General features: G+C 36.3%; 1 protein-coding gene across 2 annotated transcripts in view; it reads left to right on the forward strand.

Annotated features, from left to right (window-relative positions):
- Positions 1 to 22,058, forward strand: part of LOC140167872 (uncharacterized) — a 138,320-nt gene that overhangs the window by 73,617 nt on the left and 42,645 nt on the right. For both annotated transcript variants that reach the window (XM_072191161.1, XM_072191162.1), the window contains one exon: positions 8,199 to 9,118. In XM_072191161.1, coding sequence (XP_072047262.1) covers positions 8,199 to 9,118 — 920 coding nt within the window. The remainder of the gene's footprint in view (positions 1 to 8,198; positions 9,119 to 22,058) is intronic.

Raw genomic sequence — 22,058 nt, forward strand, 5'->3', positions numbered from 1 at the left:
CAACCATGGCTGTTTCAAAATGAGGAATAGTACGGAAACCAGCGTCTTTTGTTAGAAGTCACACATGAGTAACGTGGATAACCTCTATTGTTTTGATAATATGCTAGTACTTGTTACACAATAAACTACTGGATCCACTACGTACCCACACTTCTATGCCTCCTATGTTCATGTAGGATGGAAATATCACTACACTGTAAAGCTGCTGGTGTCTGTGGGTAATGTTAATTCAATGCATTGAAATCGAATTGAATTGAAATGAATTTTGGGCGATTTTCACTTCAATGCATTGGAATTGAATTGGAATCGAAATGAGTGGGCTTGGGCATGAATTGAATTGGATTGGAATTGAAATCATGGTGAGCAATGAAGAATTGAATTGGATTGGAATTGAAATCATGTTGAGTGATGAAGAATGAAGTGGAATTGAAATGAAATTCAGCTTTGAATTCAATTCAGCATTTCAATTCACAAGCAGATGTCTGTGATTCCAGATCATTCCACTTGTAAAAAGTACCCTTCACCCGTTCTGAATTCGGATACACTTCCAGATCTATTCACACAAGAAACACATATTAATAATTTAGCATCAATTGTGTTACAAAACATATTGCAACTAAGTATTCTGGAAAGCTTTCATTTAAAAATGATAGCATAAAATACACATATAATTGAAGAAAATTAAAGGTCCGTAACCCGATCGACAGCATCATCCCCCCGATATTATTCATTGTTGATGAGGTTTTGGTATCACATAATAGATACTATTTTTCTCATTACTATCCTGAAATTTTACGCCCCAAGTCGATGTATTTCCGGAGAAATCATGAAAAACATCGGCCTTTACAGGCTACCAATTTCTAAGTACTAAAAGTACTTCGGATTTCTGGGTAGGGAATTATGAATGAATAATCAGTTTCCTCAACAGCTACTTTTGTTTCGCGTCATTCAAAAAGAGCGAACCACACTAACTGCTGAGGAGACTCCCCGGGAGACTCCAGCTTTACGGCGGTAGTATAATAGCTCCAAAAATTCCGTCATGGACGAAGCGGGCTAAATAGCTCAATTGGTTAGCGCGTAAGGTTTTACCCATGAGGTTCCCGGTTCAATACCCGGTAACAGTTCTCTTTTTCCTCTCCATTTTTTTTTTTTTACATTCATTTGAAATGTACATATTGCAAGAGGAAATATATTTTGTTTCCTTTTTTTCTGAAATGGTACGAAAAAGAGTTAAAAACAAAATCCGTTCAATACGTGCATTTGCAGCATTGTCGTCAGGTCTGTTTTGTTTTCGTCGATAATGGCATGGCTATTGCCATCATTTATACACAAAAATATATCATGAACGATATAAAGACAAAACTTGTTGTGGTTCGGGTTAGTGATAATATAATTATTAAAACTAGTGTCACAACTTAGCATTTGCTTAGTATCGGAACGTGACTAGTGGAGCTTGATTGTCATGTCAGTGCACCACGCACGCACGGCACATGACGAAGGGAATTACGGCACATGTTGTTGTTGCTTGCCTGCCCAGAATGCAATTCACACATACCAAGGTATTGGACTGCGAATTTTGCTATTTATTCACATTTACGCTGAAAATGCTCTGTTTTTTCACGAAGCAGCATAAAGGGGACGATATTTGATATTATTATGTAGTTTTAAAGACAATCCATATCCAAAACCAATAGGGTTACCCCCTTTAATGTATGATATCATTTCTCATACACAGGTATAGTTAAACTTTTTGAGACGTTTTTGGAGTTCTTCTTAATTTTTCTTTAGAAGAATATCTACTGTCTGTCTTGTCATATGGAAAAATTATAGGTTCTTTATGTGTGTTCATAAAGACACTAATATCTTCTAATATGATGCAAATTGATTCTTAGCATTTCCAATGTTTTAATTTGCTTGATATGATCGATAATGTGAGTATGAGATCCCCCCCCACTTGCCAAGGATCTCAAACTTTTGGCACTAATCATAAAGCCCCTATTTTTCTCAAGCTCCTAATTGTTATGCTCAAAAGTCATTGTACATTTGAACAAATTGTGAGAAAACTATTGATGAAAATGCTTATATCTTTGACAACTTTTTTCACACTTTTTCAAAAGTACAAGGATTTTGGGTGTAAAATCTTAGGAGGAGCAGTAGACAAGTAGGGGCTATCTAATAGTATCAAAATCTTGATTTTTGACATCTTTGAGGTCAGTGTGGGGGCAGGGTCCCATTATCGATCGTACCACACACCTTAAGTTTAGAAAATAATGTGCATGGTGGACAAGAAGTTAAGACAAATATTAGGAAGTCAGTCACCTAAGAATTAAGAAGTTCCAAAGTTTCATAAAATAGGACCCCGAGGTCAAGGATCACTCGCATTGTTTGAATGTGAAAAGTGAGTTAACATAACAATAAAGTATCTTCTGTTGAAATGCTTTTGTGACAAGTAGTGTACTTGATTTTGACTTTGTGTTGCTGACTCAAGTGTTATAAAATTGGTAGTAAAATTTAAAACATGCACTGCAAAAAGAGTGTCTAGATATTAAACACCATTCTAGACACCATATTGTCCTCGATTTGTATTAAAACATGTCTAAATGCTAAACATGTTTAGTAATTTGATGCCTTGTGTTTAGATATTAAACACATGTTTTGAAGTTTGACATTTGTGTTTTTACAGTGTAACACAAACTTCAACTCTATTGGAATTGAATTTGAATTGAAATGAATGCTCAGAATTGAATTGAAATTGATTAGCTGTTAATTTCACTGCATTGGATTGGAATTGAAATGAAATGATTTTGAATTGAAAAATTGAATTGGAATCGAATTGAATTAATTCTAAAGCAAGGTCGATTGAATTGGAATTGATCGAATAGCAAGACTCTAGGTGTAGAAAGAATTGAATTTGAATAGAATTGAAATCAATTTTCTGGAGTGAAATAACAATAGTCCTGTCACCTGAGGATCCTTGCACTAGTTCTACTGCACACTTTTATGAATCAATTCCACTGTAATTTTTCACAAAACAATCATGACAATTGCACAAATTTAGCAAGGTGCTACACAAACTCCCTATTCCAGAAAAATACAGAACTAATTTTTTATCTAAAAAGATATCCTGTTTTGCCAAATGAAACATAGCTAAATCCTAATCCTTTAGTTAGCTCTAACTGGCGAATTTTAATAGTTTTGCAATTTGAGGGAAAATTGGCAAAAATGTGTAATTTTGCATGATACCGTATTGCAGTCACAGACTTGGCACAAGTCTAAGCATACAAACTTTGTAGTATAGGTCATGAGTTTGCTCAAAAAAATCATTTTTTATGTTGATTTTGATTTTGATAATTAGTTATAAAATATATAAGGACATGTGTTTTCCAAAAATTGTAATTCATAGCCTGAAATTAGTCTTAGTACAAGTCTTTGGGCTTGATTGTCAAACCATTTCTTCGTCTCCTATGTTCCTGTAGGATGAAAGTTTCACAGCATTATAACTGCGGATGTCTTGTCTTCTGTCAATACCTATATTTGTACTACTTCTACAAAATACTTTGACTGTACACTTCATGCATAAATTGCATATGAATTCCACAATAATTTCAACCTCAATCTACACTCATCCAAAATCACCATCTGCTGCTCCTCCCTTCTGCAGAATCTGGAATTTGCAAATGTCTTTTAGATGTAGCATTGCAAAGTCAATGAGTAATTGCCTAATCAAGTTTAGAGATGAGATAATAAGAGCTTGAACAACTGCTTGTTTACAAGTATCCAAGCCTATATAATGAGATGTAATATGGAGATGTAAGTTGGAGCTTGAGAGAGTTGAGACATGGTTGGACATGGTCATTTCAGCCTCAAAGGTAGCACCGATGTTGCGGATAGCAGAGGCTTTTTAATGGTTACATCCCCAATTGTTAAAGTGATGTCCGAGAGCAAATTTGTATTTTGTTTTGAGATATCAACAAGGAATTCTGTTTTCTGTTTGTTTAGTAGTAGTGTACTTGATGTCATCTACAACCATGGTCAAAATGTGTTGGAACACTTACACTATAGTCAGTTATTTTTAACGTGAGGTTTCTTTGGTATCAAGACTAAACATTTTCTTAACATCCCAACCCTCCTCCTTCCCCACCAATCAATGTTGGGTGCCACTTGGTGCGCATAACCAAAAAAGTAGGATTCATTGATTGGGGGAGTGGGGGCTTATTTACATCACCCTATCAAAACTGTCCCAAGTCTTATGGCCACCATTGTAGCTGCTGAGTTCTTTAATGCATTCCTGCTGAAATGTCACCTGGGATCTTAGGGTAGAATTTTATGTACAATTATATCAAGACCCTCCTCTACCTGGCAGATATCCTAAAAAAACATTTCCATCAATTGCTGGGCAAATATATTTTAGACATCTTGGAAAATCAGTTTTAAAAGCTGATGGCCCAAATGGTATTTCTCCTAAAGTGCTTATAATGCAGCCTTATAAATAAAGTATCAGCAGTCCAATGTAACATTTAAAATTTTGTAAATTAAGTTCGGGTCTTTTTTTTTGGATAAAAGTGTAAAGATGATGTACCAAATGGATTGGACCTTCATTTTACACAATTTTCCAACTTCTGAGGGGGAACATTGTCCCTCGACACCCCTTGCGTATGGATAAACAAACGGTCGTTTTCGCTTCTGTTTTTTTTTATTTTAATAATTAGGCCTACAATAATCGTGAATAATGGTCCATGAATGGCTTCATCAACTGGGCTTTCATTATCACACATAAAATAAATTGTACACAATAACAGTGTCAAAATGGTCCACTAAATGGCTTCAAGTGGGCCTTCCAACTTCTCAGGGGAAGTATCCCCCTCAGACACCACCTGCGTATGCATAGAGATGTTGCCCTTTTCACTTCTGGTTTGGACATCCAGCACTTTATGTTTAAAGCAACAATTTATACATAGGGAAAACTTGTCCACGCCGTCATTTCACAAATATTCGGTTTTTTCAATCTAAAATTTTACACAATAATAGTGCTAAAAATGGTCCATCAACATGATCAAAGGGCTTCAATAAGGTCTTTATTTTGCAAAGTTACTCAATTCTGAGGAGGGCACATCCCACCTCAAGCACCATCCTGTGTTGCAAAAGCACGATGTGATGCCCGCTTCGCTGCCATTTTTTTACATTTTTGAAATAGTTCTCAAATTGCCCCCTTCTGACTGCTCTAGATCTGCTAGTAGCTTAAGAAATGTGCCATCCAATAATTATGTCTCATATATGCTAAGGGTGAATTGCTCAAGGTTTGGCTCTGTCCTAACATGGTAACAGTGATTAACCAACCTGACAAGCAGCAGGTTGAGACATATAGACCTATTTCTCTCTGTGTGATAATAGAGAGCGATGTTTTTAGGATCACATTGCCCCTAATTAAGGAAAACCTATACCATCTCCATGAAGGGGAATTTCACACTCACATATTTTTGTGTTTCATGATAATATGCAGCTCACAATTGGACAGAGTTGGGCAAGACCATATAATTTACCTAGATTTCTCCAAAAGTTTTCGATATTGTTTGTCTCTCATTACTTATTAACAAATTGCAATCATTTAATATCAACTCTAACCTCCTTAATTGGTGTACTCTGACTGTACTCTGATTGGCTTCCAGAGGTTTCCGGAGTACCCCAAGGCTTAGTTTGAGCCTCATGTTATTTTTTCTTTTTATTAACGACTTGCCCAACATTCTGCCATTGCCTTATTTGCTGATGATTGTCAAAACATGGGACTTCAACAGTCAGAATTAATAGGTAAATTTTCACGGGAAAATTTTCTGGACACGTGACACCCATGGGCGCAGACATATTAGCATTATGGAATGTGACCCTGAGCACAGCGGGTGTTCTTCCAATGTATTTGAATAGGAAGAATTCCTTCTTTGATGCAAAATAAGTTACTTGTCGCAAGTTAATAATATTATGGTAAGAGTTTCCGTAGATAAATATTTTTTCCGTAGATAGATATTTTTGAAATTACGTTTTGATGATATTGTGAAGAAATTAAGAGAACATAATATTTAATAAATTTGCAATGCACAAATTTCTATCAAAATTGCGGTCAAAAATACTATTCCAATTCAAAATTACTAAGACTTGAATAGCGAGGTCACTGCCGGGGGTCAGAGATCAGGCTCGAGGTTACACTCACATTGATACGCATTGGTCACGTGTCCAGAAAATTTTCCCGTGAAAATTTACCTATTAATCTTGACTGTTCAATTGTTATCCTTCCAAGTCCCAAATCATCCACCATGTCTCGGTCTAGGAAGAGTATTAAGTTATCGTACAATGTGACAGCCATCATTACAAAGTGATCCTGGAGAAAACCAAGAGTTATATATTACAATAGAGTTGTGAGCATCACATGCCTTTGGTGAATAGGCCTATTATTAGAATGTTTGAATCTCGCGCGTATTGGTATATACAACAGGAAATGAGATAAAAATTAACAAATGAACAAAATCCATGTTCTACCCCCCCCCCCCTGCAAGTTTTGAGCATTCTAGAAAATAGATTCTGGTGAAGGAATTTGTGGAAAAATATCTGCTTAGTAGACCTATAATATTCATGTTGCAAGTCAACCCCCCCCCCCTCTGGCTTTAAGTAGAAATTTTGAAAATTAGTACATTTGTTTAATTTTTCAGCCAATATGCGTTTAAGATAAGTTTCTTTGATGCTATCAGTAGGAAATCATATTGGAAAAAGCCAACGAGTTAAAGTCATTCACCCGCCCTGCCCCCCTAAAAATTGCTTTTAAAAATAGAAAATCACACCAGAAAAAATTAAAATCGTGTCAGACACTGTCTGATATCGTTTCAAGTCACAAGGAGGCAAATCACTTCCAACAGACCGGAATTGCAACGTCACTATAGGTCTCTAACACCCTAAAAATGAGCATAATATGCGTGCATTTCCAGACAAATATTTGTATTACATCATTTTAGGGTAATATATAAAAGTTGAACAATCCTAAGGCAGTCGGACATGATATATCGTGCATAAACTTGGCGCATTGTTTTCAAGAAATGTTATTTTATACGCCTCGTAGCGGCGTCTTGTTCCATACACCCCGCCCCTCCCCCTTTAAAAAAAGGGGGACTTTTTAACTTGCCTTTGTTTTGTATTTTGTTTGCTAATATGGATTTAGTTTGATTTCTGTTGTTAATCATGCAAATAAAATTAGTTTTATAAACAATTTTGACTTCTTGTTCATTAAGTTTGTCTTTTTACCTCAAATATATAACTTAATCGGTTAGCGCGCTGTACCGTAATTTTTATATCACGCGTATATTGCATGCGTCACTTAATCTAGGTTCAAACCCCACCCAAGCCTTCTCTCAGGTATTTTTTTTTCTTCTTCTTCTTTTCTACATTTTCTCAGTTGTGTTTTTGAATCATATTGAACTGGTCGAAAACCCGTATTTCATACAAATTTGTTTTTTTCTTGATTTAATTGGAGAATACTGCCAACTGATTCCTCTGTGGGGGGGGGGGGGTCAGATTATGCAATTATAGAAACTATATGCATGCTAGATAAGGCTGGTTTAGCTGAGTGCCATTAGATCTCTACCCACGAACTTCTACTGAAAATAACAATAACTTTATGTCCCCTTAAAAATTAAAAAATTTCCTTGAAAATACTGATTTGGACGTTATAAAATAGATCTTTTGGTGTTAAGATCGGATCTTTTCTTGCTTGGGTGGGATCGAGTACATGGGACTCCACCCCCCCCCCCCCCCCACCATTCAATAACCACCACCAAATTATTTTTTTTTTTGCTGAATAGGCCTATACTTACTTTAACGTTTTCAGCTGGAAGTCATTTGGTGACATGCCTTTGCCGAATTTGTCTGATAATATCTCCTATTGAACATGCTTGGGGTTCAAAGCAAATAAGCTAATCTATGTCTTTATGCTGCGAGAACTGCTAGGTGCTCGCTCATTAGATATAATTAATTCAAGGTTTTTTCCAATATGCCTTTCTAATGATAGGGATTTACAAACCACTGCACGCTGTATTCATTTTAAATGTATTGTTCATTGATTGATTGATGATTGATAACATATTTATAATTATTATTTTTATGTATTTGTCATTTATTTATTTGTATTTATTTATCTATTTATTTATTTATTTATTCAGGTTTGATCAATGGTATTGCTAAGGAACTGAGAAAGCACTACATGGGTCACATTTGCAAGAAGCGAGTATATCCGTGGGACCAGACAGGCAAGTGGATGGACTTTGACAAGATCTACGTACCTGTAACCATAGATCGCGATGTCGGGCCGGAAACTAAACCAATAAAAGAAAGCCTCGAATCATATGAAGAACTGTTCAAGATAGAAGAAGATGAAGTGAGTAGACGTTTTCTCCTTGTAGGAGATCCTGGGCAAGGCAAATCATCATTTTGTGCCAAGGTTGCTCATGATTGGTGTGTGGGGACAACACTTAATAACATCCGGCTGCTTTTTATTATTGATCTGGCGAAAGTTAATAAGGACACTGATGTTGAAGATGCAATTTGCAAGAACCTGCTTTCCAACATGGATATTCAGCCTTCAAAACTTAACGAGGTCATTCAGCACCTAAAACAGTCGGTATTTTTCATTTTTGATGGACTTGATGAAGCACCGAAACTTTGGTCAAATGAGGATGTGAATCAAGCCACGGTTGGTAATAATAGAGTGACAGATGTAATAAAGGATCAGAAATTGAAAGACTGTCGAGTGCTAGTAACAACGAGACCATGGGGAGAAGAACAAATGAGGAATATTCCTGGGTACAAACGCTTAGAACTGAAGAAGATGACCAGGGAAAACGTAAAAAAGTACATAAAGAAGTTTTTCGGTCAAGAAAGAAAAGCGCTAGGAGATCAATTGCTGGAGGTCATAGATGGGAACAAGTTGACTTTGGACACAAGTACTCCTTTAATAGTACTTCTTATGCTGTTTTACTGGTCTGAGACAGACGGACGCGAAGAAATTCCTGACCAATTACGAACACTGTATGACAAGATTATAGACATTATGTACAAGAAGCAGCAGGGGATGCTTGCAAAGGTAGGTGTATCTTCATTATTTTTTTTCTAATTTTGTTACTTCTGCAAATGTCCAGTGATACCAAAATATGTATCAACATGCTCCACATGGCATCATATTCATAACATGAGTGTGCCCTCACAGAATTGAGAAATTGGTTTTTATTTTTGCGCTTTGTTTGCTCGTTTTTCATTATTATGTTTTGATGAATCCAAGTGTGTGAAAATATTGGATCCAAAACATAATAATGATAAAATTGGATGCTTTACGCTCAATATTTATTGGTCTCGCTATGAGCTTTAAAATATTGGACTTTTAAAACTCATGGCTCGACCAAAAAATATGGGCTCAATCAATCCAATTTTATATCAAAGTAGTGGTATGTAAATTGGATCTATGGGTCCTCTCAGTCTACGGTTCACAGCCGGCTCTCTTGGCATGGTGTGTTGAAATGATCAAACTTTATTTTGTAATTGTGTAAGCTTAAAACTTTCAAAGCTTGTTATTGTGTCGGTTGGATAAGCAGCACAGAGCTAAATCTCCATTGGACATGGTTGGTTTAAATCACATTTAAACAAATAAAAATCAGGGATTTAAATTATTTTTTAATTAATAATGGACTGACAATTCGAACCTGTTTTGGTTAATCATCTGCTTCAAGTTCTTTTATGACATCAAACAATAAGTGCTGCTATGTATATGTCTTTAACAGGGTGATTCAAAATGAAGTAAACTCATGTTTGTGTTGCTTTTGTACACAGTTTACATGTAGAAGGAATCTAATATAAATAAAAATATCATTGAAAAGAGCAGATTCTGAATGTTTGTATGGTTACCTTCTTGTATAACCATGATAACTCTTATAACTCATGTAAGTCATAGTCTTCCGATGTTCCGATTAAAACTTGCTTGGGAAATATTGCAAAAGGGGTTGCATCTGGAGCTGCGGATCTTTGGGTCTATTTGCAACGCATGCCTAACTCTAGCAATGTTTACTTGTGATCTAGCAGTTTGCGGTCTTCAAGACCCTAAAGCTTCAGAATGTCAGATCATTAGAATCACATTATTTGAAGCTTGCCTATACATTCATATTGCTTACTTATATGTATTTGATATCCAATTAGCTATGGGTAACTGAAGACGAAAGAGACGATTAACTTCACGCGGACTCCTAGTTTCATGAAACTTTGTCGCCATAATTGAAGTGCCATATTGTACTTGCCTTGTTCTTTGTGTGCAGTGTATTGGTGAAATTGAAAAATTAAAAAAGAACTCTTGGGGCCCGTCTTTAGGGCATAATGTAGCCCGCTAGGTATTTATTGATTGAAACCACTCCTGCCACACAACTTTATTTTGCATTTGAATATCGCGTTATACCAGTCAACACACTGCCATATCATGATCATGACTACATGCTTGGGAAGAGAAACTGACGTGTGCAGCCACAAAAATGGGTGGTTTTATTCAAATGAGTACAACAATTCTTTTTTTTTAAATTTAGACGTTCAGTACTTGCAATGCTCTTTCCAATGGCATTTTCATTTACAGCGGATTCCTGCTAGAGCTCGTACAAATGCGCCACAAACATGAGTTTACTTCATTTTGAATCGCCCTGTATACCTGTTGGGATTGAGACATTTGAAATTACCTCATTCGATTTACCTTTAATTTTCTCACATTTTGTTAAAGATTTTACATTTTGCATAATCCAAATTAAATATTAAAAAAAAATGCAACCCTGAATCAGCTCTGCAACAGACAATTTTTGCTGCTATAGGTGACAAAAACAAAATGAAAAACAGTGGATTGATTTTAACTATGTTTTGAGAGAAAACAAATTAAGACAATTTTCCAAATATGCTTGCAAATATCTTCAAATTTTTGTGCTGATTTTTCAAGCTTGTTTGATTTTATAGGGTCAAACAGCATGTGCAGAAGAAAAATTTAGGGTGAAAATTCCCTTCGACCAGTAGATCTTGTTTGTTTTTGTGTCGCCTTAGGGTAGGGAACAACCCAAAAGATTAATGGCAACATGTGAACGATACTATTTTCGCTTCTAGGCTAACCCTCACTCCATCCCTCCTTTTCAGAAATTTAATCATCAATGTTGAAAATTATTTTATTCTGGCCAATGTTTTCTTTCAAAACAATCAATATTTTAATCACCTCTCAATGAAACCATGTAGTTTTGTTTATAGGACATTGATCTTCATGGTTGTTCCGTTATTGACATGTTAAAGGGGCTTTCGTGATCCGTAGCCTCAATCACCACTTTTTTTTTTGAAGTTGAAAATTCTTATACATCTGGAAGCCTCGCTAAATAATGTTCGTGTGAAAATTAGAGCACAATCATGCATTACTCAAAACGCAAAATCGGAATCAACTGACATTTTGGGAATTTTCTATTACCTGAAAAAGAAGATGCTAGAATCACAAAATACTCCTTCAATGTACATTGGATTATCATTATTAACATTTTGGTTTTCATCAAATAATGATGCAAATCCATAATGTTGAATACTGGGTTTCTTTGAACCGAAATTCTCTCCCACAAGCTAATCATGTTTATTGACAAGCCTGCTACTTCAAAATGCAGCGTTGGATCATAAATGGCCTCAATTTGTAGTTTATAATCGTTCACATTATTTATCTACAAATTAGGAGCATCCTATGTTGCATTGTTATGTGGCAGTCCTGTCCTTAATCACTGAAAACTGACAGGTACTAATCATTTTGATACACCCTGTATTGCAAGAACAATACAGCTGGAGGTTAATCCATCTCCTTTGTTAAAAGTTATACAATACACATATTAGTGGGTTAGATAGATAGATTCAATTCAATTCAAAAAACATACTATACACCAGAACAGAATAAATGCATTAAAATACATCACACAACATATTTATAAAACAACATACCGTATTTCGTCAAATAGTCGCCCCCCCCCCCCTCAGATAAACACCCCCACCAGTTTTTTCAACCAAGATGTTTCAAAAATGCCGATATTTCCATGCTATCTTGTGTAGTAAGCTTACCAAGTTCCCCACATGGTCGATAATACCGTCACTTTTTGGCGAAAATCTGGATTGGAAACCCGGAAGTTAACCAGAAGTCAGTTCATAGTTCGTCATTTTTAGCGTGAGTTTTAAGTTTACCTAATGATTTTAACAGGAATTATCGTTCTAAAATTGACCTTGAATAAACGCCCCCCTTTGGGAAAATGTAACGCCCCCCTTTGGGAAAATGTAACGCCCCGGGGGCATTTATTTGACGAAATACGGTACAATGCCAAGGATAGCCCAAGAAAGCCCTAAAAAGCTTGGGAAGGAATTTTGGTACAAATTGACTTTTGAATGATAAGCCCAGGATCCACAATCACTTGAAGGCAGATTGCAGTGTATGTCCTGGACCAGGTTCCTGGGTAATTAAATTGTGGGATAGGCTTTTACGACGGGAATTCATAACAATTAGTGGATTTTTAGCGGGTTCGCCATCGGACAAGTTCTACTTGTCCGTAGCAGGACAGATTTAAGCGGTGGCCCGGGGCCAGTGGATTTTGCGTCGGGCCAGTAAACTTCCAACAATGCTGGCCCGGCGGGCCACTAGATTTTTGAGCCTGATATAACACATTTGAGACAAGATATAATCAGTGATGGCCATATTTACACAGTTTCTGCTCCATCTGTCATCTGTAATTTATATCTTTATTTAATGATTTTTCGTATTCTTATTCTTGTGCTGCTAGCAAGTTGGAAATATACGGCTAATTTTTTCTTCGATAGTAGGCCTACATACTACTTCCAATCTCTTGCGTGCTCTATCTTATGATGATAGCGATACCGCAAAAAACACATATTTGAACCTTTGTGAACTTTTGGAACTAAAAAGGCAGGACTACTGACTGAATTTGTGTAAGTGACTGTAGACACTCTCTACATTGAGTACATTCAGTACAAAACAAATTAAAATGTTAAGGTTTGCTTGACTTTAAAGGGCTCGGATAGCAAAGTTTCCACATATTTTTTGTGGGAGAGCACATCAGACATATCGAATTGCATTTTGAAAACGAGGATGTCCTGATGATATCATAAAATTTTGATTTTTTGAAATTCGCGATATAGGCCTACACATTTCATGACAAATGATTAAAAATTCATATAGGCCTAGATTTTCCCAAAAACACCAAAAACAGAGGTGGGCCAGTAAATTTTTTGCAGGGCCACTAGATTTGCCATTTCACTGGCCCGGAGGGCCAGTAGAAAACTGAAACCTAAGTCTGTCCCTGGTCCGACGGCGAACCCGCTAAAAAACCCACTAATTCCTGGGTAATGTTATGACATGAAAAACTGTTAAGCTCACGTCAGACGGTCAATCTTTTCCAACATACAGCCTGTCTCAAAAACAATTGTGCAAGTGAAAAGCGCCCTCTTTTGCAATTAGAAAATACCGTTGTGACATGATGCTTACATCAACGTCAAGGGCACAGTCTTACCTCTCAAATACCGTTTGTTCTGTTCAATTTGCTCTTTTTAATCTCGAGATATGTTTAGTTAACAACGAAAGGGTAAAATCACAATTGTGCCACTTTTACTAGGAATAGGGCTGTACATGTAAATCAATGATAGCTGATGTTGATGCATCTAATGCACTCCCCCCTTCGGGGCTCGTGCATTTACGCATCAACACCAGTGCGCGTGCATTAGTTTGTCTAATGTCATTAATTTGTCTAATTTCATTAATTTGTCAAATTTCATGAACCTATAAGTGTGCAATATTTGAATGAGAAAGAGAACAGTATTGACCATGGTAAAATCATTGACATGCACATGTATTTAATTTTACAGCAGAATGTGAAATATTTATTTATCGTTTAATTTGTCACACCTTTACCAAAAACAAATTTGTATTGTTGTGTAATATGCATTCTTTTGATTTCACGAAGGAACTCTTGATAAACTTGATGCTACAATGTATCATTGATTTACATGTACAGTCCTCTTCCCAAGTAAAAGTGGCACAATTGTGATTTTACCCTTTCGTTGTTAAGTGGGCATATCTCGAGATTAAAACAAGCAAATTGAACAGACTAAACGGCATTCGAGAGCTAAGACTATGCCCTTGACGTTGATGTAAGCATTATGTCACAACGGTATTTTCTAATTGCCAAAGAGGGCGCTTTTCACTTGCACAATTTTTTTTGAGACAGGCTGTACTTCCATAGGGAATGGAAATGATGAATTGCCTTCACCTGGTTCATAGCAGTTTGAAGACAATTGACCATGCTAATACACAAGCGTACAATGCTACTCTACACGTCCATATTAGTGATTACAACAGCTTACGACGCACAGCCACGCAAAGAGTATGTTCCACGATGTACACAAATTAAATAATTTTTCTATAGTATCATCATATCTAGAGGTAAAATCTTAAACACTACCTGTGACTTAATTGACTTCTATCGAGAGGAGGAGGTTCTTTCTTTGGAACTTACAAAGTGAGGATCATAAGCATTCAGCAGCTCTTATAACCGGATTGGTTGAGAGTAGTGCATTTCTTTACTAATTTAGGCCTATATGTATAATGTTTACTTTAATGGTATAGCATTTTATGCTGATTAGCCTTGCACATAAACCGGGACGTAAACATCTGTATGAAAAACAATGTGTAGGCCTACTGATATATGGTATACTTTAGTAGCTTGATTTGTACTAAAACAGAAATGAAACTGTAAACTATGAAGCTTGTTAGAATGTTTTATTTTAACATGTTTATTTTTTAATCTAATAGGCCTATAATATTAATTTAATTTTACAAAACATCAAATAAAAGCAAAACCAACAGTATCAGTATAAGACATAAAACAACATGTTAACTATTGAGATTGTCCCTTTCTTTATACAGATGAGGCCCTGATAATACCACAATAGTTCAAAAACATTTGATGTAAATATTTGATAGTGTGACTGGGTTTGGTTGGGATCATCAAATATCTGTCAAATCAAAATTTGAAGCCAAATTTGATGTAAAGATTGACCATCTGACGTGGGCTTTAGGCCAGTAGCGTAGCCAGCGGGGGGGCAGGGGGGGCAGAGTGCCCCCCCTGACAAAAAAATGAAAGAAAAAGTGCCCCTCTGACAAAAAATGAAAGAGAAAATCAGGAGGGCAAAGGAAAAGAAAAAGGGCAAGGAGCCCTTTTCTAGCAAAATTCAGGGCCAAAATAGTGTAAAATACAAAATTTTTCCGCGCTACGCGCGCACATTGTAACAATAAAGCCCTTTTTAGCCGGATAATGGGCGAAAATAGTGTAAAATACCATTTTTTTTCGCGCTAAGCGCGCACATCATCCCAATAGACCTTTTTCTGATGACGTCACCTAATCGATATTGGGGTCTGAGATGTAAACAAACAACAAGTGCGTTTCTCACGTGTCCACGGTGTAAAAACACCAAATACTGCGTATTTTCTCCTCTGTTTTGTCATATTTCACTTTAGCTTCCATAAAATAGTTGTTAAAACGGGAACTGCTTACTAGTTACCTTTGTTCCAGTTTGTTTTGATGCCATAAAATACAAAAGATACGGAAAAACCTCGATACTATTCAAAATTCAATCTTTGTTTTGTTTCACAATTTTGTTTACTTTTTACACCGTGGCGAACTAAACGCGTACTGCGAGCTGGCAATTCCGCGCAGGACGCCTAGCGTGGCGCAAAGTTGATCGCTCGCGCCGGCGCGGTATTTGCGTTTGGGTGCTAATGACTCGAATGCTGGACCCCAATATCGATTGATTGGTGACGTATGAGAAAAAGGTCTATAAGGCCCTTTTCGGGAAGCTCGAAGACATACAGTCTCTATGTATTGTATGATGCAACTGCAATTTTTTTCGTTTGTGCCCCAAAAATTTTATTTTGCCCCCCCTGACCAAGAAAGCTGGCTACGCCCTGCTTTAGGCCATCAATATTGAGGCTATTGAAACATCTAAATTAAATAGTCACAATGAGTGCATGCTGCACTTGCCACTTCCTTCATTTGTCCTTGTAATTTTGTAAAGAAAGAATCTCACAATTTACTTGATAAATAGTGAAACAATGACTTTAATGAGTCAAATATTTATATCTGATTTTATGATAATTAAATGAAAAGAAAAATAGCTTATTTTGCTCTGAGCTCATTGTATTGTTTACTATTGAGTTCTATTTGAACTTGCCTTCAGTTTTTGACTTGTATTTGTTTTTAAACTACAGCAGGTAGTTTTTGTTGTTTGATTTCATATTTTGTTGTCTGTCCTTGAAGAAGATCAGTTTATCTGCTCGAAACGTCGCTTGTTTTTTGTCTGTTTGGTTTAGTTAGTCTGCTTTATGTGCACAGTGATTTTCATCACTTGTTCCAGTATATGCATGTTTTCCAGACACTTCTGTGGAATTGGTAATTTTTGGCCATTGAACTTCGCCTGTTTTTGTGCCTACATTTTTTGTTTGGTGTATTGTGTCCGCTTATGTGCAGTGATGTTCATCACTTGTTCCAGTGCACTTTTGTATTCCCATTGATCCCAGTCGTTTTTGCTGGTTTAACACTTCTGTGTGCCTTGGAAATGGTAATTTTTGGCGATGATCGAACTTTACCTACTTCTGTGCCTACATTAGTTGTTTTTTGTCCCCCTCTGCACACCATCTAGTCTGTATTTTACTTGTTTCCCTACATCAAGTTGGTATACCTTCATTCGTATCTTTCAAGGTATGCTCTTGTATCATTTATTGATCCTTGATGTGTTTTGTGTCTTTGTCCGTTGGATTCACCATCCATATCTCTAGGATGATTTGTTAATCCTTGAGATATGCGACAATTGACTTTGTTGTTCCTCATGATTAGAGGAAGAATTTGGGGTATATTATACAACTTGATCGGACCATGGTTTTTTTTTAATTTAACTTAGTCGCCATTTTGGATTTGACCCCCTTAAACCCATCAGGAAAATTGTTAATTGGCAGCATGGTTCTTTTATTCAGTGGTCCATGTGGATTGGATTTCAGGTTTAAACAAGAAATGTCTTTAAAAATACAATGCCATGGATGAAGTTCATGTTTCATAATTTTACATTGACATGTACTTGGAATGGTAGTGTGTGTGGCACATGCACAACTAAAGGAAATATCGTTACCACAAATGACACACTAGGAAATTCCAAAGAATTTGCATATTGAAAGCTGAATTGGAAAATGTGTGTTAAATAGGTCTACATTTAATTCATACTTACAAAGGGATCAGTGGAAATCACATCCACAGAGTTTTGCAACAATCCAACAATCTATATTCAGACGACCTTAAGAATGTTTGCTGCCCAAGGGCGATCATAACCAATTCATTACAATCCAAATAATTATCTATTATCAGTAACTGTGAACTTTGATATGACTTTGATGTTTTTTTTAATGCTTAATTGTGATTACGATTTATGACACAACTTTGAACATTCTGACAATTCAACCATAAATACTTAGTCGACCTCAGATGACCTTTAATATTTTTTGGCGCAGAGTTGTCAGTGATCGACAATCTGTACTAAATTCACCTCGGAGGCCTTTGACCTGACCTTCAACATTTTCATGCTTACACCCATCATGTCCATAATAATTTAACTCTTACAACTTTCTGTCAACTCTCTAATTTTTAACTCTAAACTTTTGTCATTTTGCCTTTTCTATCTTTTACCATTTAATACACTACAGTTTTTTAATTAAATGGCTAAAACTGAAACTAGTATAGAGTATAAAGACACAATTCACAGATCAAGTGTATAGCAGTTTGTTCTAACTTTGCATTTTTGTATCTAATCTACTCTATTAGTTAAATAAAATAAATGAGTTCTGGTACAGATCCAATAAAAATGAAAGTACTCACTAGATATATTTCAGTTCCTATCAGGAACCTTGTTCACTCTGCAATGACTGTAGTGTTTCTAGATGTCGGCAGTCCTTGGTGGCTGTGATGGTGTTGCCACATTTGTAGGTTGCCGTTTTGAGATGATCTGGTCATAGATTCTGTCCAATTTGTATGCCCCCTCGTCCTTGTTCATAGTGTTTTTGCCCCTGCTTCTGATCCATATGGCTTCTTTTAGCCAACGCGTGGTTTTGTCTGCCTCTTGATCTATGATTGCTGCCTCGTCCCAGTTGATAACATGGTTGCTGGCTGCGACGTGCTCAGTTATTGCCGATTTATGAATTTGGGATGTGGATGACTTTCTTTGAACAAGGTTCCTGATAGGAACTGAAATATATCTAGTGAGTACTTTCATTTTTATTGGATCTGTACCAGAACTCATTTATTTAATTTGACTTTGAACGATCCTGATGAATCTCATCAATAATACTCTATTAGTGATTTGAGGCATAATGAAACCTACATTTTTTGTACATCCTGACTATGACTTATTAAACTCACCAGCAAGAAACTTGTTTAACCCTAACACTGACCCAGGTGATTGCGTCATCGCAGACCCTGGGATGCATGCATGCGCAAAATTTTCCATTGTGGTATTCTGTGGTTTTTTTGGGTGTAAGGGTTAACATAGGCCCTAACCTGGAAAAATACATCTTTTCTAACCCTAACACTGACCCAAGTTTTTTGCTATCGGAAGTCACAGAAGATCCGAAAAAGTCAAGAAGAAGAAGAATTTTTGACTTGGCACCCCCGGGATTCGAACCTTTGACCCCTCACATGCCAACCGCACGATCACGGACCGGGAGCTACACAGCTAATTGCTGCCCGGCCAGCAATTCCGTGCGCATTTGACACTTAGGGTGATTGCGTCATCGCAGACCCTGGGATGCATACATGCGCAGAATTTTCCATTGTGGTATTCTGTGGTTTTTTTGGGTGTAAGGGTTAAATTACAAGCTTTCAAATCATTATCACATGCAGATATAGCCTTGATCCAATAATTTATTAGGATTCTAATTAAGATAAGCAAACATTACTGGCAGATAACAAGAACAAAGTTTTTGAGTTGGCAGTGTTCAAAAGTAGTATAATGTCAAATATTAATGGTCCTAAAAACTTTATTTGTAAATGGATTTTCATCATTAACAAAACAAAATGTATGTTTAATATATCAATTATTTCATTTGTAGCAAATTTCTTAGTTTCCATCCATAAATAATCACAGAGTATTATCTGTTTACAAAATAAGCATTTGGTGTTAAAATTCAATTACTCTATCTATTATCTGTTATCAGCAAACTGGTATGGAGCCTATGACCACAGATATACAACAACATTGTATTGTGACCTTGATCATATGTTATAGTCAAAAACAGATACTTTGAACGTACGGCCCAGCCTGCATGAAGGAGACTACATGCATGCACTGGATAATTTTCTTATAATAAAATCCATTTTTGAGTATAATAGGAAAAAACTCAAATACCATGGATGGATACTGACTATATATTTAGAGAACTTTGCCTACTAGGAATTTCATACATAATGGGATAGGGGAAAAACAATTGGACAAGTATTAATTCAAAAGAAAATATCCTATTTTGGTCCAAATTTAACCAATTTGAATATGTTGGGTGTCAATCTGGACTGAAAATGAGCCATTCGCCAGATTTCGTTGATTACAGCAAATTTCATCCATAACCCAAACAAAAAACTTATCCAGCACATTTCATATCTACTCTTGAACAACCTCGTCCTTTTTTCTGAAAATAACCACATTTTGGTGGTCATCACAAGAAACTCATGCATATGCAAAATGAAGCAATTCCCTATTGCTAACTTAGTAAAATGCACACTTGTAGCCCAATCTCATACATCATAGCACCCAGTTTTGATTTGTTGTTTCAAAATATTGCAATTACACATAGTTCTTTCAAATATAAAATGCTAAAACCCAAATCTAGAACAATCGATCATAGCTAATCATTATATTTATAAAGATATAGCAAACTTTCCATGATAGAGGTTCGACCCAAGATAAATTACACCTAAATTGGGTGCCAATTCAGTATTATACCCGCATGGCGGGAAAAAACATGAAATGACATGAGGCACTAGACTAATAAGACAACATCCGTCATTCTACATATTATTCTTTCTATATACCATATATGTCTGTAAATTTGAGGACATACTGCTCTTTCTAAATACCTATATCTCTTTCTTTAGTCAAGACCCAAGCTCATCAGCAGCTATCAGCTGTGGACATACAACAAGTTCAACTGTCTAATCATTATAGACAAAATAGTCCTTGGGCCAGAGGGGTCAGGACTACCTGTAAGGGTACAAAATGAATTTGTCACCAGTATATGTGGGTAACCCATGGGCATATGCAAAATGCTTAAAAGAAATTCTAGATGGGTAGCTATATCCAGCTAGAGCTAGGGGTCATCAAAGGTCATCGGTAGATGTCATATGGGGCAAAAAATTAAAACTTCTCTAATAAATGTGAATTATATCCCAAATTGATTGTATTATCAAACTGATTAAAATAGGGTATTGTCATGATTATCTCTGACCCTTAATTTGGACGATACAGGGGAAAAGTTAAAGGTCAAAATAAATTATGTATATTATTATGGGTTAGCTGTTCTAAGAAAATGTTCCGGAAGTGACGCAGACAGAATGCGAAAGAAAATCACAGGAATTTTCAAATCATACGGCTTGCGAATATCAGTTGAAACGAACCTTAAATCAGTTAATTTTCTAGATGTTAATCTGAATCTTATCAACGGAAGCTACAAGCCGTACAGTAAGCCGAACAATCCACCTGTATATATCAACACCAGCTCTAACCATCCACCAACAATTATTAGAAATATACCTGCAGCAATCAGTAAGAGAATTTCTACTTTGTCCTCAAGCAAAGAGATTTTCGACCAAGCAGCCGAAACGTACAACGAAGCGTTAAGTTCATGTGGCTATTCTGAAAAAAATCCAGTACAGTGAAAAGGAGAATATCAATTCGACGAAACAAGATAATAGCAAAAAGAAGAATAAAAGCAGAAAAAGAAAGGTTATATGGTTTAATCCGCCATTTTAGTAAGAACGTTAAAACAAACGTAGGAGGTACTTTTATTCGCCTAATTAATAAGCATTTTCCAAGAGGGAGCAAGCTGTTTAAAATATTCAACAAGAACAGCGTGAAAGTAAGTTATAGTTGCATGAGAAATATAGGCGCGATTATGAAATCCCACAACGCACAAATCAGACGTAGCGCCGATAAGCCACCCGAAAAAGAGTGTAATTGTAGAAAAAAGGACAGCTGTCCTCTCAGTGGAAAGTGCTTATCTCAAGCTATAGTTTACAAAGCCACAGTAAACTCAGACAATGAATCAAAGCAATATATTGGATTAGCAGGCGGTACATTTAAGGAAAGGTACAACAACCACACTAAGTCTTTTCGGCTAGAAAAATACAAAAAGGAGACAGAACTATCGAAATATGTTTGGGGGCTTAAACACAAAGATGAAAAGTTCAACATCAGTTGGGATATAGTTCAAAATCCAACACAAAAATGAGAAAATCAGGAATTTGTAACCTTTGTCTAGAAGAAAAAATGGCAATCTTAAACTCAAAAATGAGTAATCCAAGAATCTCGCTCAACAAAAGAAGTGAGCTGATAAGCAAATGTCGTCATAGCCGTGTTAAGAAAAAGTAATGTTTTATATGGTATGTTTAGGCCTATTCATTTTCTCCATAACCTATGTCACCACCTACCGTTGTGCGTCATACTCGCGCCAGGTGTGTTTTTCGACACCGCGTGCACGCGTTGCTAGGTTACGGAGTTTTTGGAAAGGCCTTTGATCATCGTGTTTTTCAATTTTAATTTATTCACCTGATGATCGCTTTGGCGTGAAACACAGTGTTGTGAAATGTATTAATATCTGTGTCTATATTTTTTTAAATAGCTCTACCATTTATTGGTATCGAGCACTGTATAGCTGTCTGTGATACTTT

This window comes from Amphiura filiformis, chromosome 13 (genome assembly GCF_039555335.1).
Source record: "Amphiura filiformis chromosome 13, Afil_fr2py, whole genome shotgun sequence".
In the NCBI taxonomy this organism is placed as follows: domain Eukaryota; kingdom Metazoa; phylum Echinodermata; class Ophiuroidea; order Amphilepidida; family Amphiuridae; genus Amphiura; species Amphiura filiformis.